Source organism: Pseudonaja textilis, chromosome 12 (genome assembly GCF_049901715.1).
Source record: "Pseudonaja textilis isolate UNSWEBS1 chromosome 12, rPseTex1.2, whole genome shotgun sequence".
Classification (NCBI taxonomy): Eukaryota; Metazoa; Chordata; class Lepidosauria; order Squamata; family Elapidae; genus Pseudonaja; species Pseudonaja textilis.
In genome coordinates, this window is record NC_142001.1 from 20,375,100 (window position 1) to 20,398,707 (window position 23,608).

General features: G+C 47.0%; 1 protein-coding gene across 1 annotated transcript in view; it reads left to right on the forward strand.

The window, feature by feature from the left end:
• The window catches only part of GPC4 (glypican 4), a 41,382-nt gene extending 18,658 nt beyond the window's left edge, over positions 1-22,724 (forward strand). The window contains exons 2-9 of the mRNA XM_026716600.2: positions 3,065-3,223; positions 10,508-10,899; positions 14,797-14,962; positions 17,145-17,275; positions 17,729-17,875; positions 19,334-19,470; positions 20,941-21,116; positions 22,152-22,724. Of these exons, the coding sequence (XP_026572385.2) occupies positions 3,065-3,223; positions 10,508-10,899; positions 14,797-14,962; positions 17,145-17,275; positions 17,729-17,875; positions 19,334-19,470; positions 20,941-21,116; positions 22,152-22,360 (1,517 nt within the window). The 3' untranslated portion in view covers positions 22,361-22,724. The remainder of the gene's footprint in view (positions 1-3,064; positions 3,224-10,507; positions 10,900-14,796; positions 14,963-17,144; positions 17,276-17,728; positions 17,876-19,333; positions 19,471-20,940; positions 21,117-22,151) is intronic.
• The last annotated feature ends 884 nt before the right edge of the window (positions 22,725-23,608 follow it).

The window sequence follows — 23,608 nt, forward strand, 5'->3', positions numbered from 1 at the left end:
GGTTGGATATGTCAGGCAAGACCCCAAAACGAATTAATTCAGAGACCAGATTGAGGCCTTTCTGCAAACGAGTCTTGCACGGGGTTTAGGAAAGTGGCAAAGTTTACAATTAAGTTTCGAAAGGGGCTTCCTTATCCAGTCAACGTTTAGATTTTAGCTAAGCTTGTAGCTTTAGGATTAGTTTTGCATGATTTATAGAAGATTAGTGGTTCAGGCTGGCCTTTCATCAGATAAGTTTCACGTTTATCTTGATTTATTAATTAGTTCTATTCTTCCCCTTCTCCCTTTTCGGTTCCATTGTTGAAACCTAATGATTATTCTGCTTTGCGCCCTATTATGATCTATGATTACAGCCATAAATCTCAATGGACTTTTGTTTTGGCCTGCTCCATACAAGGAGAAGGAAGGAAAAAAACCCACGAGTTATTTATAGGCAGTTGTGTTTGGGAGGCTTCTTGGGGTTGTAAAAGTAGGATTTGGAAAGAGAAACGGAAGGAGGACGATGTAAAGAGGCAGACTGCTTTCTCTTATTTCTTTCTTTCTTTCGTTTCCAGAACAGAATTAAGTTTTCTTAATGTAACTTTTGGCTCTAGTGCGCAAGGCATAAATCTCTCCCGCTCCTTTTTCAGTGCTTTGCATTCTTTCCGTTGTAAATCCACAAGCCTCAATTTGTCAGTAAGTAAAATGGAGTTTGTGGGGGTGAGTGGGTGGGTGGAGAGGAGTGTTTAAAAAGTAAATAAAATCCCACCGATCTCGGGTTGTGCAAGGTATTTTTTTAGTTCTTACCACAGGAATAACTTAAAATGTCTGGGGAGTTTTGCGAGGAGCAAAAAAAGAAAGCAAGAAGGCCCAAAGTACTTAAGTTCCTCCAAGGAGCTTTTGGGGGTGTTAAATTGTTTTTGTGGCGTCATGAAATTTTATTGTCACAATCCTCTTTTCTTTGTGGGTGGAAGTGGAATCGTGCTATTGGGGGTGGGTGGGGAATGGAAGCAGGATTTGCTGTGCATCCTCCCCTCCAGCTGTGGGTTGAAAGGCAATTCCCCCCAAAAAAAATAAATAAATAAAATTGCGGTTGCACAATGAATAATGGAGAACGTCCTTTTTCTGTGCCATCTTCTCTTGTTTGAAGATGACGAGCGTGGTGGCTGGGGGCAATTGGTTTGGGTGGTCATTCCTAGCTGGATCGGACCACTGATAATTCCAGGTGACCAAAGAGAGGCTTTCCTTGTGTTGTGCCCATTTTTGTAAGCCAGGAAAAAAAAAAAAAACAACCCCTTTTGTGTTGTCTTCCGTTGTGTATTTCAGAGGCTTTTTTTGGTCTTTCTCTGTTCAGCAGGATCCTCCAGCAAGCATGTTAATTAGCAGTGATAAGAGGAAGCTTAATCTCTCTTGATAAGGGGACCAGGACAAGTTGAGTGTGAAATTGGATTAGCCTCGGATTCTTTTGATGGCTGATTTTCAGGGGAAGTCGTAAATCATTAGGAGAGGACAATGCACGCTGGTGTGTCCAGGAGCGAGGACGGCATTTAAGCCAGAAAAGCTGACCAAGTACTTCCGAAGAGGAAGGTTGATGGGAAGAACCAAGGCAGTAGGGTGGAGCATCTTGAGCTTGGCAGGATTTGGCCAACTTGTTGGCCCCTTCTGGTCTTACAGTTGATGACCGTTGGGCGTTGGAAGCTTCCCTGAACTCATGGAAGGTGAACAATGAAGGTGAATGATCCTACCTACCGATAACTTCTGAAAATTAAGACATTTTCTATCAAGGACTGTATGGGAGGAGGGTGGACTTTGGATCAAGGCTGTTCGTAAGACATCTTTGCCTGTGGTTTATTTTCTGACACCACACACACTGAACTGTGAGCCAAGTATCTGGGATGGGTTTCCAGAACATGTTTGGCTAATCAGGGATTGTAACTGAGGCTGTTCGTGACTTGTTGGGTTGTGCAGATAAGGCCGCAGTGCAAGCATCAGAAAATCTGAAAAGATGCAGCTGAATAGGCAGAGAAAGCTCAAAGGGCATTTCTAGGCTGGCCAGCTGATTCTAAACCGTTGACATGTTTAACTCCTCCATCCAGCTCAGCCTGTTCTTCTCCGACACTTCTGCTGTTCAATTTGATGGAATCTGGAGGTGGTGTTAGTGGAATGGGGGATGCTTTTTCAACACGAGCCCCGCGCAAACAAGGGGTACCCAAAAGATGACGCGTGCTACAGGCTGGTTCTTTGTCCTTGGCCCATAAAATTTCCAGGGTAGAAAACAGGAAAGCTGCGCCAAGCCAGGCATGACGCTCGTCTGTGACTCAGCCTGCAATTTTTGGTCTGAGACACGGATTCAAGGATGGATTTATTACTCGGCTTGAAAAGATGACTGATCGGAAAACATGTTGACATGGTTAGGGGCAGGATTCAAACAAAGATCACAAGAAGCTTGCATTTTTATGCCCGCGGGTCTGGGCTGGGTTTCCCCCTTGCAAGGGCCACAATTTGTACCTTGAAGTTGCGTGAAAGCTGTTTAGAGCCCCTGGCTGCCAACCAAGCCACGAATCCTGGTTTAGCGCCACGCAAAAGGCAGTCATCAGGTTTTGTTGGCTCCCCCAGGCTGTGGTGGTGAGCTTGCACATCTGTTCACCTTCCTCTGAGGTCACTTGAGTGCAAGGATGAAACAAAGGCCTTCTCCCCCACGTTTTGGAAGCTCCCTTGTGGTTCTTTTTAGACGATTGCTTGAGACAGATGTGTTTTATTGGGGCCCTTAACTCAGCCTCTGTCTGGTGGGCTGGTTGATTTATGATGACTCTTGGTTTTTGTTTTGATTTATTCCTAATCCTTACTTTTCGGAGGCTTACCTCGAGTAACCCACCCTGAGTGGAGTTTACAAGAGGTTGGGCAGGTTCTAAGAACCATGAGAAGAAGAAGAAGAAGAAGATGATGTCCTTACGAAACAGCCACCGGGTGGGGGAACTTGCTTTCTCTGGGTTGGCACAGTTGAGGAGGGCGTTGGCATGGACACCGGGCGCCTGTACCGAAGTTCTCCCTTTGATGTGTGTGTGTGTGTGTGTGTGTTTTTTAGGTGATCACCTGAAAGTTTGCCCTCAAGGCTACACCTGCTGTTCCCAGGCCATGGAGGAGAAGTACTGGCAGCAGAGCAGGCAAGATTTCAGCCACGCCGTGGTCGAGCTGAGCAACCACTTGCAAAGCACCTTCGGTTCGCGATACAAAAAGTTTGATGGTGAGTCTCTCCGCTCCCCTTGGCGGCTTCCAAATCGAAGGTTTCGCGTGTTGGAGGCTTGTTCAGACAGGGCTGGTTTGGGTCACCTCTTCCCCTCCCCCTCTCCTCTTTTGTCTCTCCCCCTTTTCCCCTCTCTCCTCTTTCCCCTCCTCTCTTCTCCTTTCCTCTTCTTCCTTCAGATGGTATCATCTCTGCTGGGCCCTTTTGACCAGGGCTGCAATGTGAGGCCCCCCCCCAGGTCAGGTCCCCTTTTAGGGTAACACCCAGAAACTTCAAACTGGCCACTTGCTCCCCTCGGTCTCCATGGACAAGCAAGGCCCGGAGGTCTGATCTCTTCCTTCTATAGTCTTCCGGAGGCAACTTCTGTTCCACTTGTCCTCCCTGGTAGGAAGGTTCTCCTTAATTCCAGTTTGGGTCCCTCCTTGGTTTGTTTCCATCCGTTGCTTCCTGTCCTGCCTTCAGGTGTTTTTGGAGAAGACGCCCGTCCCCTCTTCCTTCTCTTCTTTAGACTAGACGTACCCAGTTCCTGCAAACTATTCAGCGGATGTTTTGGCTTCCAATCGTTTCGTGTTTGGGGGGGGTGGGGGGGTTATGTGTGGGAGTCAATTCTGGGCAGGTAAAAAAAACCCCAAGAGTGGAAGGGAGGGAAGGACCTGTTTACTGGCGCTTGGGCAGCCGTCCAGCGAGGAACAATCCATCCAGGGTTGCCCCTGCTCTGGCCTGTCTCCCAGCTGCAAAGAAAGAAGAAGAAAAAAGGCCAGCAAATTGACATTTAGGGGGAGGATTTTTTTTGGCAAGGCGGACAGATGGCTCCCAAATTCCCTCCCCCGGGAAGCACATTTTCTTTGCCCCTCCCTCCCTAAAGCTGCTTTAATTACAAACGCAAACTCAGCTGGGCTTCCCTTCCCTCTCCTTCCTTCCCTTCCTTCTTCCTCTCTTTCTCTCCTTCTCTCTCTTTCCTATGCCGATAAGTGCTAACAGATGGTTTTCCAGACCAAACGGCTCTCTGGAATTCCTAGGAAGGCTCCTGCTCAGATCCTCTGATGCCGGGGAGGACACGAGAGAGGTGTCGGGAGATGGCTGGGGAATCAAATTGCAGGAGGCAGGAAGACGGTCGGTCCAGGGCAGAGAAAAACTTTTGTCCTCCCGGCTTTTGTTCAGCTATCCAGCAAATGTTTAGGGCAAGGAAGTCCACCCTCGGCAACTTTTTAAGAAAGGGGTCCTCAAACTTGGCCACTTTAAGACTTGCGGACTTCAACTCCCAGAATTCCTCAGCCAGCTGTGCCTGTTTCTTTACCTGCCAAAGTGGAGAGATTGCGGAGGAAGAGATCGCAAGAGAGTAAAGCTCTGCTGGCTGGAGAATTCTGGGAATTGAAGTCCACAAGTCTTTCTTGGCCAAGTGTGATTGGACACACAAGGAATTTGTCTGGGTGCAAATGCTCCCAGTGTACGTAAAAGAAAAGAGACATTCATCAAGAGTCAAGAACCATCAGGTTCAACACTTCATGATCGTCATCAGGTACAATAAGCCATCAAATCATACTAGGAAACGGACAATATAAATCGTAAGGATGTAAGGGACAAAGTTGCAGTCCTGCAGTCACAAGTGGGACAGGGTGGGTGATAAGGAGGGATGAGAAGATTAATGGGATGAATCGATCACTGAGCTCGATAAAAGCCAGGGGGACTTACGTTCCCATCTCCACCCAAGGATGGTTTTGAGGCCGTCCCTGTCTCCCAGCCCCATCGTTCTCTCCCGAAATGGTTTCCACTGAATCGCAGACCAACACCAACACACACACACACACACACACACACACACACATTTTTGAAGTCTGGAGAGGTGGGAGATTTAACAGGAAGAGCCCACCTGCTTTGATGTCCCCATCCAGGGGCTGCTGACACTTCGTTCCCGATTCTGGCACGTAGATGGTATACGCCTCGCCTTGCAGTTCTGGCCACAGGTCCACCAAAATCTCGGGGGACCGAACTTGTGAATGGACCCATTCTTGTTCTGCAGCATTTTGCCTGCCTTGGCCTCTTGCTATACGAACCCCATTTTCTGGCCCACGAAAGGCGAAATGACCTGAGTTATCATAGGAGAATTTGGAAAATCAGTGAAGGGCGATGCTAGGATAACCAGCAAGGGTCCTTCTTGATCTGAATTCGGGCCCTTGCAAGGAGAGAAATCAAAGTCCTTCTCTCCCCCCCCTCCCAAAAAGGGGTTCTATGGTTGTTTAGAATTTTTTTCTCCTGTGTGTGGCTGAGATGACAATCAATAAGCGTTGCGATAAGCCAAGCTGATTATTATTGAAGGGTTCATGCATTGTCATCCTTTCAATAATAACAACAGTAAAAATGCAGCAAAAGGGGCATTTTCTGCCTCAAACCCAGCAACACACACACACACACACTCACAACTCAAACACACACACACACACAATTCCCCACAGCCTTGTCCAAGGCCCGTCAGTATGATTCCATTCTAAGCCGAATGGAGCCACAGCTCTCTGGCTGTTCCTAGTCCAGGGTCTTCCTAAGAAAGACCCCCCCCACTTTCAGCCTCTGCAGTGGGCTTTGACGGGCTCACCCTCCCCATTGAGAATTTCAAGGCTCTGATTTGCAAGCCCCCCCCACCCCCCCAATCACACTGTAAACCACACACTTTTTTTTTTACAACGCTGTAAAAACAAGAACGTAATCTCTCAAACGTCCAGCTTGTGTTTGAGGACAAGCCTTGCTCCCAACACAAACAAAAGGCGTTAATTTATTTTGTCCTTCAAGCTGTCAAGATAGCAACCTGCCCACCCACCATTCTTTCCTCTCCACCCCCCCGGCCCCTTTTCTTCCCCCAAGGTTGGAGGGTTTATTCCTGGGCCACCTTGAGGCTCGTTAATCAGTATCGATCTGCCTTCTCCAAGGGGGAAAATTAATACTTAACCCAGAACAAACCTTCAGAGCAAATTCTCACCTGGGCTAGTAGGTATTTATCTACCTCCTGCCACTTGCCATGGGGGGTGAACTGCTGCCCTCTCAGATTGGGGGGTGGGGCTGGGAGAAGAACTGGAGCCGCTGCCCTCTTGGGACGATGGCTTATTCAACCTCAAATCTCAGGTCTGCTGCAGAAATTGAGGGGGGCGAGCTAGCTTGAGGTTACAGGGTGCCCAGCCAGGCTCTTGACTTACCCAGGGCCTTCCCAACCGGCCGGCAGTTTATATATATATAAAAGCGGAATGCCCCTCACGCATCATCACAAAATCTCCAGAACCGTAAAGCCTACAAACTTGAAATTTGGCACCAAGGTTCCTCTTGGCTTCTAGGGGCTCACTAAGAAAGGATTTTTCCAAATGACCATCAGAGCATTTAGAGTATTTCCTATATTATAACTATTATTATTATTATTATTATTATTATTAACACGCTCTGATGCTAAGGAGTTGTACTCCTCCTCCCCCCGAAAAGAAATCTCTTCCAAATGCAAAACACAAGCAGAGGAGAGGAATTTCAGTTTTAGTTTCACAGCACCAAGCAGCTTTAGTACAGAATAGTTGAGCTAAGCCACGCCCAGGCTCCTTGCTGCCTCCTTCTTGCTCCCACAGCAAATACTGTTTCAGTTTCCAAACAGCCCTCAACTCTCTCACACACTGACAGGACGCTAGCCGGATGAATACCAATGGATGCTGGTAGGCAGAGGCAGAATTTTTCCCCCTTATTTTCCTCCCCCAAAACTAAGCCCCAACCACACAGTTTTGTAGCGAAGCGCGGGTATCGAGCTAGTTAGCAATAAAGAGAATTTAGAACAATTCACCAGTGGGACAGCTTGCCCCCAGAAATTGTGGGTGTTCCATCACTGGAGTTTTTCAAGAAGAGACTGCACTGCTGTTTGTCCAAAATAGTGTACGGCAATTGGCGTGCGAACTTTCTATGATTTGTAGATTTCCAACTTTGGCTGTGAAATTCTGGCAGTTGGAAGTTCACAAGTCTTAAAAGTTGGGCACTCCTGGTATAGGGTCTCCTGCTTGAGCAGGGGGTTGGACTAGATGACCTCCCAAGCTCCCTTCCAACTCTTTGTTTATTCTGACCAGCCAAAAAAACAAAAACTGGCCACGCACCAAGACCTCTGTGCCTGGCCTTTGGTATTCAGGGTTATTTTCAGAGCCAACATGATCCCGAGTTTTTTTTATTCTCCAGGTAAGCGGTCCAAAGAGGAAAACTGATCCAGCCTTTCGATTCAAAGGTCAGGAAGGCAGAGGATTGGGGGTGGAGTGGGGGGAGAGAGAGGAAGTGAGCCTTCAAAATGATTAAGTGAATTTAGAAATTAATACCTCCCACCCTGTTCAGGTTTGGAACATGGAAGAAAGCAGGAGAGAATTGCAGGCAGGATGTGCCAGTCGTGGGAAAGAGGAGACACCTTGGTGCTAATCCTGGCCAAGGGGTACTTTATGATTGGGGTGGGGTGCGAAGTCACCAGGAGCTTTGTCTTGAGGGTCTGCTTCGCTCCTGCTCCTCAAGCTCTTCTTTCGTTGGCCACGTCCACAGGTCTCCAAACTTGACAACTTTAAGACTTGTGGACTTCAACTCCCAGAATTCCCCAGCCAAGTTTGGGGAGGAGGATGAGGCTGGGAGACAGGGAAGGTCTGAAAACCGTCCTTGGGGTGGAGGCAGGAACTTAAAGTCCCTCTGGTTTTCGTCTAACACAATGGTCAATGGTCATCCTGGTCAACTCTTTCTCTAAACCAGGAGTGTCCAACCTTGGCAACTTTTTTTAAGACCTGTGGACTTCGACTCCCAGAATTCCCTAGCCAGGCATGCTGGCTGGGGAATTCTGGGAGCTGAAGTCCACAAATACTTAAAACAGAGGTCTCCAAACTTGGCAACTTTAAGACTTGAGGACTTCAACTCCCAGAGTTCCTCAGCCAGCTTTGAAGTTGAAGTTTGCCAAGTTTGTGGGGAACCCTGGCCAAGAGCCTATGTCTATATTCAAAAGTACCCTCCTTCTTCTGGATATATTTTAAAAGTCACCTCCCCACCCAAATGTCCTGAGTCAAATTTTGTTTGTGCTGGAGCCCTTTGAAGGTTTAAAAAAAAAAATCCAAATTCCAACCCACTGCAGCCTTTCTTTAAACAAGGTTTAAATTCAAAGGGGGCCAACGTTATTTCTCCCCCGTCTGCCTCTCTCTCTTTCTCTCTCTGCTCCAGTTTCTAGCCGCTCTGGAGTCGAAAACACTTCCCCTTTTGAGGGTGAAGCACAGAGGCCTGTGTGATTCAAACAGAGTAGCCAGGCCCAGGTCTGGAGAAGAAGGACACCCAAGAGTTTTGGACTGAAGCCTCCGCCAACTTTGTCACCTGGCCAGGAAAAGGCTGGGCTTGATGCCCGGAGTCCAAATCCCAGCCCTTATGGATTCCCTCATCCCGTGAATTCGTCCTCCGCCTGATTCCTCCACTCTCCCTGTGCTGGTTAGACATTATGTAATTAGTTTAGGAATGAGAGCTGCCCCCTTAAGGGAATGCCTCATGGGAAATGTAGTTAATACTTCATGGGAGATGTAGTTCATGTCACGAAGTCACATCTGCAATCCTGATTGGTCCCTGATTTGATCTCTGGTTGGGCTGGGGGAGTTTTGGGGGGCATTCTTACCTGGACCCAGCATCAAACGGGAGAGCCAACTATTGAGGCAAAGATTGGACGTTAGATGGATCTCAACATAACTGTGAGTTGTACTTTGAGGATGCCTAATATATCCAGTAAACTAACTTTGCATGGAACCTTTGTAGTGTTTAACTGCTAGTCCCGAGCTGTCGGTGATGGACATTAAATCATAAAACCTGTTCCACGCAGGACGGGTGGGAGGTGGCCATCTTGCAAAGAAGCTCTTTGGGAAAAGGCCAACTGTTTTTGTGTTATAGACACCTGTCCCCTATTAGATATTTCTTAGGTGATTACATGGCGGTATTAAATATTTCTTGTTGGGCTTCCTTGACATTTCTTGGAGTAGCCCTTCCTGAACACAAATCCTTTATGGTACTTTCTGGCTGCAGACGGCCTCCCCACCTTTCAACAAGAGGTGGTATTCAGCAGGTTCTGACCAGTTCTGGAGAACCAGTAGCGTAAATTTTGAGTAGTTAAGAGAACTGGCAAATCCCACCTCTGGCTGGCCCCGCCCCCATCTATTCTCCGCCTCCCGAGTCCCAGCTTATTGGCTGGGTCTTCTTTGGTTGCCCTGCACAGGAGAATGGAGCTGAAAAGCAGGTTAGTGGGGTGGGGAGGGAATGGGGATTTTGCAGTATCCTTCCCCTGCCATGCCCACCAAGCCACCCACACAGAACCGGTAGTTAAAAAAATGTGAATCCCACCACTGCTTTCAACTCTCTTCTCTGAGGTCCCATTTTCCAGGCGTGGTGTGGAATATTCCCACAACCGACACTTGTATTGCTCCAAACCCGCCTGCCTGTGGCTGGTTGATTTTCTTTTTCCTTGGGTCCTCCAAGACCATTTTTGTGTCTACCTGGCCAACTCTGTGATAGTTCCCATCCTTGCTGAACTCCTGGAAGATGACCTCTGAAGTTGGACTCGACTTTGTGAAGACGTGGTAGCCATGTTCTACAGTATGTGTAGATTCAATCTTCTTTTCCTGGGTTTGGAGGATAATGTTGAGCCATGAACAGATCACATGACCTGGGTTTACAAAGCACAAAAAGGTAAAACCAAGTTGGAGCCAACTTTACCAATGTTGATTTGGCGAGGAACATGTCAGATAAGGATGTCTTCATTGTTTGGATGCTTATTTGGGGGTAAACTGATCTGGAACTCTAGATTTGACAAAATAGGAATATGTGTGAGAAGCATAAGTAAGAAATGGACTTATTGAGTTGGCTTTTTCTGTATCTTGTGTCAAGAAACTATTCAAAATATTCTCCCTTCTTGATTAACGCTTAAAACTTTTGCTTGTATTCCTATTTCTAATTGAACAATAGAGAAGTATCTGCATATTGTAGGTAATATTCCTGACATAGCATCTGCAGGAGAGTCAGAAGGTCAAGATGGGGGACAACCATCCTGTGTCCAAGGCCCCTGTCCTTTTTTTTTTTTTTTTGCATGTGCCGTATGTACAAAACAGGTATGGTCTTTTCAACCACACAATCACGGTTACCATCTTGGCTTTCCAACCCAACGTGTGGACACCGCCGGTTCCCTCCAAACAGTTTGGTGGAATGTCCTCCAGAACGTTACCTGAGATGGCGACCGGTTCCCTGCAGTCAAGTTTCTTCCTTCTCTCCCTCCAGAATTTTTCAGAGAGCTCCTGGACAACGCTGAGAAATCCTTGAACGACATGTTTGTACGGACTTATGGCCTCCTGTACATGCAGAACTCGGAGATGTTTAAGGACCTCTTTGTGGAGCTGAAGCGATACTACACGGGCGGCAGAGTCAACCTGGAAGAGATGCTGAATGACTTTTGGGCCCGTCTCCTGGAGCGCATGTTCCGCCTGGTCAACCCCCAGTATCACTTTTCGGACGAGTACCTGGAGTGCGTCAGCAAGTACACCGAGCAGCTGAAACCATTTGGAGACGTCCCACGAAAGCTGAAGCTGCAGGTGACGCGGGCTTTCGTGGCAGCTCGCACCTTTGCCCAAGGCCTGGCTGTGGCCAAGGATGTGGTGGGCAAAGTCTCTGCGGTGAGTGGGGGCTTTTGCTTCAGGGGGGGCTGGGCAGCTCGGAGACTGTCAGGATTCCAGCAATCGCCCTAATTAAATCATGATTCTGGAGCCAAACTTCAAAAAAACTTCAAAGGATTCATTAGAGGCGACATACTGGCACTGCCCTGTATGAAGCCAACTCTGGCATATGTAATTTACAGCCCCCTGTGACCCTGTTTCCCCCCCCTCCCTGCTGGATGTGTCATCAATCGCGTTCTCCAATTGAACATATTCATGGGCAAAAGCTCTGGTAGTTTAGTTACAATCTTTTAAAGAGAAGAGTTGGAATGTGCTTCCACATTTCGAACTGCTGCACTGCTCTTCCAGATTTCCTTCCTCCCTGCCATTTTTTTTTACGGCAACTACTAAAATAGGCATATGAATGTTTTATGCATTGACACCGAACCAATTTGAGGTTGGGGAGATCACCTTTTCATGGGGGGGGGTCCCAGATTGCATTACCCGCCCACATTTGAAAATAAATCCTAGGGAGAACCCCAAGAAGTCCAGATCTAGCGCCGGGGTGGCGGGGAGGACGACTTCAGTTGTGCAGTTGCTGTTGTCATTTTGTAGGAAAGAATAAACGATGTCAGAAAGTGCGTGTACAAGAGAGGTCAAGGATCCATCTATCGGGGCCATCGACCCTCCCATGGCTGGCTCCTCCATAGGTCCATCTTCACGGGAGGTTGAGATCTGTAGACAAAAGGTTCTAAACAAGGCAGCACATTTACTTGGCTTTAACTGAGCAAATTTCAGGGTTTTTTTTTTTCGATCGGTCCAAGCAGCGCCTCTGTTTTTCTTCTGTTCAATTTAAAAAAGAGAGAGAGAGAAAGGCGATGATAATGAAGACAGAGCTCTGGATGATTTTCTACATTTAGGTCTTCCTTGAGCAGCCAGCAGGCCCTTGCAAATCTTCTGCTCTTTAAGGGCAGCGTTTAAATTCACCCTAATTGATTTCAAGGGGCAGATCAACACAAGACACCCAACATTCCAGGCCCTGCTGCAAATTTGGGAGGCCGTTTTGTGTTCAGTTCCCTCCCACCGCCCTGCTCTCCGTCCATGGGAATTTATGCATCATGGGTTTTTTTTTTGGTGCCTTTCGAAGTCTTTGGGCTATGAGAACTTTTCCTTCCCTGTATCCTCTCATTTCCCCTTGGAAATAGCAAAAGTCGGCGCGGGGAATTGTAATATTATTGAACTCCTGACAGGCATTAAAATCAACAGCTTTAAATTGCTGGGCAACACAGAGATTTCCTGCCCAAACCTTGAGGCAATCTTATTATATATATTTAGAAGAAGAAGAAGAAGAAAAAGGGGGGGTGGGGGAGAAATATGTAAGCCAGACCCCACAGTGACTCATGCAAGAGAGAAACCTGATATTTTGCAACTCATAGACTAGAGAAATTTCTTGGTAATGGAGACCATATGGCTAAATGTCATTCAAATTATACTGGAGCCAAAAAAAGGAAAAAGTTGTTTTTTGTTTTTTGTTTTTGGCATGAATAGATTCTGGCAGCAGCGTGGGATCCACACCCCAATTAAGTGATTAATCGGGGTTGTTTTGAAAGGGGTCAGAAGTGGTCCTTAATAAGGCAGGTGCATTTAATGGCATGGTTGGGGTCTCAAAAGGTGAACCAGCTACCTAATGCCATGAGGTCCCAGTCGCTGCCTCTGAGATCGTGAGTCAACTGAGCGATGGGGAGATTTCCCCCTAAACGTTGGGCAGTCCGATTTACTTTTATTCATAGAGTTACCCAATCCGGTGGGGTGGTCTCATCCAGGTTGCTCTGCGCTTTCTGATTGGATGGGATCACCTAGGAAAGGGGTCTCCAACCTTGGGGACTTTTTGAAGACCTGTAGGACTTCTGACTCCCTGAATTCTGGCCGTCGAGTTCTGGGAATTGAAATCCACAGGTCTTAAAAGTCAACCGGTTTGGAAAGCCTGCTCTAAATTAAGAAGAAGGGTGGGAAACAAGACTTTGGAATTGGATGACTGGCTGGGGAATTCTGGGAGCTGAATTTCAGAAGTTTTAAAGTCACCAAAGTTGGACAATCACCCGGACTTGGTAATTAAATAAGAGAGGAAGAAGGCTGTAGGAAGGAAAACAGTGTGGATCTTTTTGGCCAAATCTAGTAATCCCTGCCTCTGTAACAAGGTGAAGCCTGTCATAATTTTGCAGAGCAGAGAAGGCCCTGTACTTTAAATGGTGGGATTCACCTTTGAGGCTAACCTCCTCCAAATTTGCCTTTGGGCCAGTTTTGTGTGCCCTTTTGTGTTTTTGATGATTGCTCTGTGTGATGTTTGTGCAAACTGCCCAAGTCATCGGGGCAGCGTAAAGACCGTCCAATTCGATCTTTGTCCTCACCATCTTGGAGAAACTTCACAGAATGAAGCTCACAGATTTCTTCCCCTTCTGTCTATAATTTTTGAAAATTAAAAACGGGAACTCGCCGTGCTACACTGCCTACGCACCGCACACACACGTGGGTGAAGCAGATTAAAATAACCTGTGAAGTGTGTTGTTGACGTCTTTTTTTGTGGCATGATTGAAATAATTGTACTGGGTCACTGGGACTGGGATCCCCATCTATCCGGGCTCCAGCAGAAGAAAGTGTGACATGTTGACAGTAAAAGTTTTTTATTTTTTTATAAGTACAAACAATTCATCTTCCATTTAACGGTGTGTCACCTGGGAACAGATCTCTTGTGCGACAATAATCAAAATGTCTATTCATTACATTGATATTAGTTCTCCGTTGTTATCTTGTTTAGATCTTCACTTATTATTGGTATTTATAATATATCTATCATTATAACAGTCCTCTTCTTATCATGTTTAATTCTATTAGGATATTTTCCTTATTTTACTACTCTATTAGATATTTCTAGCTTTCATGGTTTTTCTCTAACCATCGAGAAAATAGTTCCCATATCTTTACAATATTCAGATTGATTCTTGTCTTTAATTGCAAGTGTTAATCTGTTCATTTCTGCACATTCTAATATTTTCCTAATCACATTTTCTGGACCAAGGTAGTTTGGGTACAGCATGGACACCTTCACTGTACCTGTCAGCAGCTCCAGGAGTTCTTGACATATCTGGGAGGCATCCATACCTCCCTTTACTCCTAGTTATGGCCTTGTAAGTGGAGATGATGCCTGTTGTGGTCCACCGGCAGCCTGCGGAGCTGGCAGCAGAGTAGGACAGTGCGGAGGAATATGGGCCGGTCTGGGGAGGACTTGGACGAGGGTCCTGCGCCTGACACAGAGATGGGGCCAGGGCCATCTGAGAGTTATGTGCCGACTCCGGAGCCTCCAGAATCTGACATCAGCGAGGCAGAGGAACAAGGGGAGCCTTTTCCCAGTGCGCCTATGCGTAGAGCTGCCAGAAGGCAAGAACAGTTAAGACAAAAGGGGCGACTCAGGAGTAAGGCTTGGAGGTGATTGGCCCCTCTCATAAGGCATAAAGGAGGAGCAAAGGGACAGGAGCCTTTGCAGGAAGCAACTTTTGTTCATACTGGTCGGTTTGAAACCTGAAGCTCGGTGTTGAATTTGTGTTCCGTTTTGGCTTCGGATAACTAATTGGACATTTAGCCATTGGCAGCATTTCAAGGAAGATAAAGGTGGGTGCTTATCAGACTTATCCTGAAGGACTTTGGCAGACTTCCATGGAATTATTTACAAACTGTTTGGGAGGCTGTGAATGACTAAAATCCCCAGCCGTTGAAATAAAGAAAAAAGGGTTTGGGGACTAACGCCTTGGTCAGAACAACGGCGTCCCTCATCGCCTCCGACAAATTTATAAGTCGACGGTCAGCCCCGATAACACGGTGTCTCTTCCTCTCCCCATTGCCCCTCCCCGCTTCTCCCCAAAGGTCAACCCCACGCCCCAAGAGGTCCGCGCCCTGACCAAGATGATGTACTGCCCGTTCTGCCGCGGCTTCGTGGCCATCAAGCCCTGTTACAACTACTGCTTCAACGTCATGCGCGGATGCCTGGCCAACCAGGGGGAGCTGGAGACCGAGTGGAACAGCTTCATAGGTGAGCCAGGCTGGGTCTGCCCCCCCCCCCTTTCTTTTTTTTTTAAATGATGGAACAAAAGGGCTCTTTTATGAGAGCACAAAGGTGGCCATTCAGGCTCGGAGACAGGTCGGCGTTCACTTTTGCCCACTGCTAGAATCAACTCCTCGGTTTCTCTTGCAGGGACGGGTCGGTAGGGAAGAGCCGGAGAAAAAAAGGATAGAAGGTGCTGTGGGGGATGGGTTGGTTCTTCTTCTTCTTCTTCTTCTTTTTTCTTTCAAAAAAAAAAGGCACCTTGTCCCCTACAGAGAAGACACTGCAAAGGGGGGATTAGGAAGTCCTGGGAAATGAAGGACCGTTTGGTTAAAACGTAATAAATCCCCTTTGAGGGCAGTGATGAGTAAGAGGTCTGAAACAGGGAGAGTAGTAATTTCTGAAGGAGAAGAAAAGGTCCATGTGCATGTGTGAGGCCTCCCTTCCCTTTCCTCCCCTTCCCTTTTGTTGACCCTCCCTCCTTCCATTCTCCCTTTTCTCACCTCCTTCCCTTTCTGTCTTTTTCCTTCTTTCCCATTCTTCCACCTTTCTTTCTTTCCTTCCTTGCTTCCTTCCTTCCTTCCTTCCTTCCTTCCTTCCTTCCTTCCTTCCTTCCTTCCTTCCTTCCTCCCCTTCCCCTTTGTTGACCTTCCCTCCCTTCTCCCTTTCTCTCACCCTCCTTCCCTTTCTTTTTCCTTCCTTCCCATTCGTCCACCTTCCTTCTTTCCTTTCCTTCCTTCCTTTTCCCCTTCCTTCCCTTTCTGTCTTTTTCCTTGTTCTTCCATATCCCTCCCTCCTTCCTTCCTTCCTTCCTTCCTTCCTTCCTTCCACTTTTCATTCCTGCCCCTTCATTTCTGGACCACTGGGGTCCTGGCTTTGCACCGGGACAATGTATGTTGTTGGTGCAGGTGGCCGGCCGGCCTTCTGAATGGCTCCGCGATCGATCTCTTGGCGCTTCCCTGGCCGGAAAGGCGGCACCTCCCTTCTTGTCGTCTCCTAATTCCACCAGATCCCGGGTTTCCTTTGGGGAGTCCTGCCGCCTCCATCCTGGCCTGTGAGCCGGGAGCCCCGTGTCCTCCGTTCCTCCTCCGAGGGACTCAACCTCTGAATCGGCCGGGGAGTCCTGCGGAGCCTCTTTTCCCCGTCGGCCGATTCTTGACTTCTGCTTCTGCAAACAGGAAGGCCCGAACCCCACTTTGAGTAAACAGGGCAGGGAGGAAGGCAAGATGGTCTTGTTTATTTTAGATAATTCGTTCTGATTGCAACATTTCGGAGGAGACGGGTGCAATTTGAAGAGGCTGGAATCTCCCCTGGGGGGGAGAGAGACAGAATCAGAGGAGAAAGAGGCGGATCAGAAGTGCCGGGGTGGGGAGGCCCTGCGCTGTCTGCCTAACAAGCCCCCCTTCCTGTAGGTTCACCTCCCCTTTTCGGCAGCCCAAGTTGGGGGGCTGTTTCTCGCACTTAATAAAACTCGTCTTTCTGCTCTCAAAGGGTGAGATCAATGGAGAAGAGCAGCCAATCAGCCAGATACGTCATATTTTTGCAACAGCGGTCAGCAGAATTTAGCCAATGTTCAGCGTCCGAATGCCAAGGGCTGTTCAGGGCAGAAATCTGAGAGGGATTTGTATTTTGTGGTGGGGAGCAATTGAGGGGCAGCCCCTTTGCTGGTCTCAAGATCAGGCCTGGGTGAGAAGAACCAGATGGGGTTCCTTTAAAAGACCCCCACAACTGGCCAGACTGGGAAGTTAACATGTTCCAGAAGAAGACAGTTGGGAACCATTTTGTCTTGCCGTTCTCAAGAACCCAGTTGAATTGGGCTGTTCATGAAGGACCAGAGAGAAACTGGTCTGGAGATAAAGAAGAGAGGGGGATGGTTTGAAATTTTAAGTGGGTTTGGAGTCGCAGAAAACTGTTGTAACTGTTGTGGGTTATAATAATGGGCTTGTTTATCGATAGGACATGTATTTGGTGGACTGTGGAAGGAGCTGAGAAGGACGGGTTGACAGCAAGTAGTTTTGGTCTTGTCAAGTTCTGGGACCTTCTCCAGAACGTCCTGAAGGCATCAATTGTCGGTCTGCTCATCCCCTGGAATTACAGGTTTTTAAAGATTTCGAGACCAGTGTGAGCACTAATCGACCATGTCTGCTTGTCTCTGGGTTTTGTTGTCTAGATTCAATGCTAATGTTGGCCGAGAGGTTAGAAGGTCCCTTCAACATCGAGTCTGTCATGGACCCCATTGATGTGAAGATTTCAGATGCCATCATGAATATGCAAGAAAACAGCTTACAGGTGTCCCAAAAGGTACGTTGAGGGGGCTTTGTTTAAGAAGGGAGGGGGAGCAAGAAGGGGATTGGTTGACCTAGAAGGAGAACTTCAGGAAAGAAATGCCCAGTGCTGGAATAATCTCAGGCGGCTTCGTGATTTGTCATCTGTTGAATGTTTTGTGACAAAGTCCTCATCCTTACAAAAAGTTTCTAACTACTTGGTGCTCCAAAACAGAAACCGGTCAACTATTTTGGGCCATGAGATGTAAATATTAAATGTAAAAACTTGGCTAGCCACCATAGATGACCAAGAATCCCTCATAGGCAAGGAAGTGAGACGTCCAACACCTCTGGAGGTCATTTCGGTTATGGAAGACTGACCTCCAGCCTGCTGCTACCCTTGCTTTCATGGCCTTCTGGGTGGGCAGAACCAGTTTGTAGAGAAAGTTCACAAAACATGTGATGCTGTTTTGTGTCTTCGTTGGGCTAGGTTTTTCAAGGGTGCGGGCAACCCAAGATGCTGGCACAAAGCCGAACGTCTCGCTCAGCGTCCGACAGTGGCTTCAGTGCCCGCTTCAGGCCTTACAACCCAGAGGAACGTCCCACAACAGCTGCAGGGACGAGTTTGGATCGACTGGTGAGTACAGAGCTTATAATGGCTAATGGCCGTTACGGCTTGGAAGGGCCCCAATAGCGCAATCAAACCCAGCAGTCAAGTTTTGGGAGGATGTTATGCCATGTGTTCTGCTTCGACCTCCCAAAGAAGGAACAGGTCTCTTTTCCCCAATGATGAAGATTATTAAAATGATCTTGGTGTTGCTCTGTTTTAGATGGGTGGTCTCCAGTTCCAAGAATTCTTTTATTTATATACATATACATATACATATATATATTTCTTAAGTTTTCACGGGTACTTACATGTATGGTATTCAGCTTTGTTCGGGTATTTTCCCATGTCATTATAGTTGTGCTTTTAAAGTTGTAGCAACGTTTTGGCAGAATCTCATCTGCCATCATCAGGCTTCTGTATTGTGCAACAACTGTAAAAGTCTGACTCACAGACGAACACAATACCGAAGCCTGATGATGGCGGATGAGATTCTGCCGAAACGTTGCTACAATTTTAAAAGCACAACTATAATGACATGGGAAAATACCCGAATAAAGCTGAATAACACACAAACACACACATACACACAAAATTATATTCTTTTAGAATTCTTTTTATATACATACATACATATATGTGTATGCACACATACACATGCACAAATATATATCTGAAGAAACCGACATCCTGCAATCTCTGGAACTAAAAATTATATTTATTGTACTTACTAAGCTTTTGTCAGCCTCTGCTGACATCGTCAGAGTATTGAGCTACCATTACAGAGATCTCTGCCTTTATATATCATTAATCAATTTAGCCCTTGCACCTCCTAGAAACAAGCATTCCAGGCTGGGTCTGACAAGGGAGGAACCAACAACAAGAGACAAGCCTCCTTTGACTAACATGACTGAAGCAAAAAAGTGAATTAAAGGTGGGAGGGAGTTGGAAGAGCCTATTATGTGTGCAAAGGCCAAATTGATTAATGATATATAAAGGCCGGTATTTATTTATTTATTTTCTTCCCAACGATCAGCTGTTCTGCCCATCAGCTGTGCCGGGATTTCCCTCGCTGTCTTACTGCTTCGCCCAGGAGGCCAAAAAACTTGAGTGCAGGTGTGGGTGTGTGCTACACACATGCGCACACACACACACACACAAAGAAGCCATGCCCACCCAGTCACATGGCCACTCCCACCTAGCCACACCCACAGAACCGGTAGTAAAATATTTGCACCCTACCCCTGATCTAACCTCAGCAGATACGGCATTCCATGGGGAGCAGGCGCTACCACTCCAAAGGCTGCCCTGGGGGGTTCTGGGAGTTGAAGTCCACACATCATAAAAAGTCTAAAGTTGAGGTACTCTGCTCTGGAGAACCTCAACTCGCCAACCAACAGAGTCTGGGCAGTAAGATAAGGCAACCGCTGATAACGAAGGGGAACGTGGCACCCATTTGAGCTGGATTTTTCTCTTGTTCAACCAAAGGTGACCGACGTGAAGGAGAAATTGAAGCAGGCAAAGAAGTTCTGGTCTTCCCTTCCCAGCAACATCTGTAGCAATGAGAAGATGACCGCCAGCAACGTTCACGAAGAAGAATGCTGGAACGGAAAGAACAAGAGCAGGTGACGAAGCATTCGATGCTCAGCCTTTCGAGCTGGCTTGTTGGCATAAAGCCTGAAATGTTGACAAGCATGGCTTGGTTGATTAAGCCAGCATGGCAGAATTCGCCTACAGGGCTTGGGGTTTAGAGTGAGGGTGCTTTTAATAGGTTACCGCACTTTCTCAGCCATGTTTCCTGGTTTAATGTTCCTTGTGAACCAGGTGGCTTTCAGCCATGATTGAAAGTCACCGCTTACTTCATTCCTGTATCATGCATCCTGGTAAACCATGGCTTGTTCCATTGACAAATCTCAGCTGCTAAATTTGCACACAGGCTGAAAATGTTTGTAGACCAGAAAATCTGGAGACACAGGAGAAAAGTGAAGCCTAACAAATCACACTTTCAGGGGACCCAGTACTCCATTTCATCACATGATGGGACCTGTTTTGTCACCAATTTTACTGCAGTCGTTAAGCAGATCCAACTTCCCACCTTGGTTTCGCTTGTAGGAAGCCAGGTGGGAGGATCACAAATTGTGATCATGTGATTGTAGGGTTGTACAACTGTCATAATTATTAAGTCGGCCGGCCGCCAAAGCTTCCAGATTCCCGATCACGTCATCATGGAGATGGGGCAATTGGCTGCATTTTGAGGATGGGCTGTCGTAACTTTTTCCAGGGCCCTCATAACATGAAACCGACATTAAACAAAGGGTTTAGTGGTTTCTTTGCACGTGGCCCAGTTTTGTTATGCCCTCTGCAAAATTAGGCAGACTCCAGCTGCCCACCGATAATCCAACACTAATCGTAATGTATTTGCTGTGGCCTGTAGGCTACCAGCTCACCAAACCAGAGGAGAGGAAGGCAACCTGATAGTTCAGAGGGGGAAGAAGGAAGAGAGAAAGAGGCGGAGCTGGCAGATTGGGAGAGGCGGAGCTTGGGCTGTCCGTCAGCCCTGAGATGGAGAGTCAACAGCCCCCAGGTCTGGAGGTGGCTGATGAGGAAGGGGAGGAACAGCTGAGTCCAGTGCCTGATGCACGGATGCGCAGAAGGCAGAGGAGAGGAGAGCAGTGGAAATCTATGGGCTGGTCCTTGGGTTGGAAGAGCCACTGCTGCTAGCAAAGCCCCACCCGAGCTCTGGGGATAAAAGGCAGGGCCGGAGATGAATAGGTATGGCAGACTACTACTCATCTCCCAGCCGGCCAGATTTGTTAGCCTGCGGTGAGAGAAAAACTTCTTGCCGGCGCTCCTAATTAAAGGAATCATTCATTTAAATTCAGAGGGTTTGTCGTGTTTGGGGAGCCGGGTCAGAACAATATTACTTTGTTTTTCTTATTTATTTTTTAACTCTGGTTCTTAATGACTTTGTCACGCTTCTCCATGACCCTAATGGAAATGAAATGGATAAACGAAAGGCCACAGCCTAAATTGAGGATTACCTGCACCGAGGTCAACCCTGCGCCTGACCTGGAGTGCCAACCTTTTCTCCCCAGGTATCTCTTCGCCGTGATGCCGAATGGCTTAGCCAACCAGGCAAACAACCCCGAGGTGGAAGTCGACACTTCCAAGCCGGACATCCTGATCCGTCGGCAAATCATGTCGCTCCGCGTGATGATCAGCAAGCTGAAGAATGCCTACAACGGCAACGACGTGGACTTCATTGACATCAGTAAGCAGATCTCGATGTGCCGGTCGCTGAACAAAGGCTTGAAGGTGTTGGGGGCCCCAGGAGGACGTTTTCCTGCAGCTTAGGTCGTTGTCATGCCCTTGTTAGAGTCAGACTCTGAGGGAGAGGAGGAACAGCCGACGGGGAGTGGAAGTGGGGCTGGGGAGGGCAGAGGCCGGCTGAGCAGTCAGAGGAGGACCCAGGCCCATCCCCTCTTCATCCCAGGAAACGCAGGGAGGAATGGAGAAGGAAACAACTTGGCTTGTGAGAGAGGAAGCGGCCATGATCCCCCTCATTGGTTGCAGCTGGGGAGAATAGTATATAAGAGGGACAGTTAAACACAGCGTTGCCAGAAGCAAAGTATGTTTTATTTTGGACTGAAGTTATCTTGGTTGGCGTCCTTCCAACAGATTGTGCCTTGTTATCTCCTTGAAGTTGTTAATTATTTATCCTGGTCCGTTTTGGAAATTCCTTTTATTGTAGTTTGTTTTGGTTTTTTATTTCACCTTCATCTGCTCATTGAGTTCAGACTGTATTGCTTTCTTTTGAAGACTAATTTTTGAATAAGTTTAATCTCCAACTGAGAATTATTGAACAGTGGGGCCAAGTTGGAGGCATTAAATGACATTTATTTACGTTTTGGATTTTATTACGTTTGTGTTACACTCCGGGTCATCACAGTCGTTAAATGAGGATCACTTGCACCATAAAAATGCAACTGCCCATCGTCTTCAGATTAGTTCTGTGTTTCTCAGCCTTGGCCCCTTGAAGAGGGGTGGACTTCAACTCCCAGAATTCCCCAACTGTGATGGGAGGGACTTCTGGGAGTTGAAGTCCATCCCTTTGTAAGCAACTAGGGAATTCTGGGAGTTGAAGTCCACCCCTCTTCAAGGCTGCCAAATACTGGATTAGTTTGTAACCCGTGTCTAAATTCACAAGGAGAGGCAGGCCCGCAACAGGAAGAGAAATCTCAGATCTGGTTGAATCTTTAAAAAAAGTGGATCATTACTTATTTTCCTCCCCCTTTTTCCCCACCAGGTGACGAAAGCAGCGGGGAAGGCAGCGGAAGTGGGTGCGAATTGCACCAGTGTTCTCCCGAATTTGTGGTGAATGCCACCGAAGTCACACAGAACGTCAACAAAATAGATCAAAAAATGACTGATTTGGCCAGCAATTTTGGCCCATCGGAAGCCATTCTTCTCTTAAGCCTCTTTTTCTTCCTCATGGGTCAAAGACAATGGAGATAACTACACCTGCTCCTCCTTTTATTATTATAATTATAATTATTATTATTTTTTAAAAGCCGTTGGAGAAGGCGAGGGAAAAAATGGACCTTTTTTTAAAGAGAAAAATTGCCGAGGGGCCGGATTTCACGTCTGTACCATCAAGAGACTCTTTGGGGGAAAGGTTCCTTTGTGAGTTGAACAGGAAAAAAAAACATGTACAGTTTTTTTTAAAAAAAGAACTCTTGTTGCCACTGGTTTTAAATCTTTTATTATTTTTCCCCCCTGCCCTCTTTTCAAGAGGATGTGGGGGTTGAAGTCACAAAACCGTTTGGGCCAGTTAATCTGATCTGTTGACCGAGATGCCACAATAAATGTGGGAAACCTGTGTGTGTATATATATATATATACAGGCCTGTCGTTAACCCTGGTATGTGTGTGTGTTTGTTGTTGTTGTTTAAAAAAAAAAATCAGGCTCTCTTTTCTTATCACCTTTTCTCTCTTCCTTTAATTTTATTTTAGCTTTTTTTTTTTTTTAAGAGAAAAATCAACTGGTTCCAGATTGGTGTGTCTGAAGGACGGTTTCTTTCCTGAAATCGGAATTTTTTATCTGTACAGAAGTGGACATAATTGATCGTATTTTGTAGGGAAAGAGAGAAATTGCTTAAAAGGCAACGCAAAAATCACACTCTTTTTGCCCAGATCTCACACAGAGCAGGTGCTTCGTTAGAAGGAAGAGGTGGAGAGTTTTGAGGAGAGCGTGTGAAGAGTTGGTTGAATGTACTTTTATTGCTTTTTACGGGAGGTCTTTCCCCAAAGGGTAGGGTCAACCTGCATTTGGGGAGGGGGTTTGCAGGTAGGACATGGGGGACAAAGTTGAGCTGTCACTCCCAACAGAAAGATGAGGATTTGATTGCATTGTTGCGGCGGCCTTTTTGACCTCGGATGTCCGGTGTGTGTATGTGTGTGTGTGTGTGTGTGTTGGTTCGGCTCAGAAAGAGAAGCACCTTTGAGGTCAGATCTGAAGGACCAGTTGACTCAGTCGGACTCGCTTCTCTTAGTGGTGGGTTCTTCTTCCTGGGAATTAAATTTAAGTAGAATTCCTTCCAAGGTCCTCGTTAGTGGAATGGTGGACCGCCAGGTCCAGGCAGAGCGTGGTGATCAATTTGGAAATGATCTTTTGGGATCCAGGAGAGGTTGAAAGAGTGCGTGGAGAGAAAGCAAAGGCTATCTCCTAAACTTGTGGTCCACCTGGGACTTCCCATGGCTGGA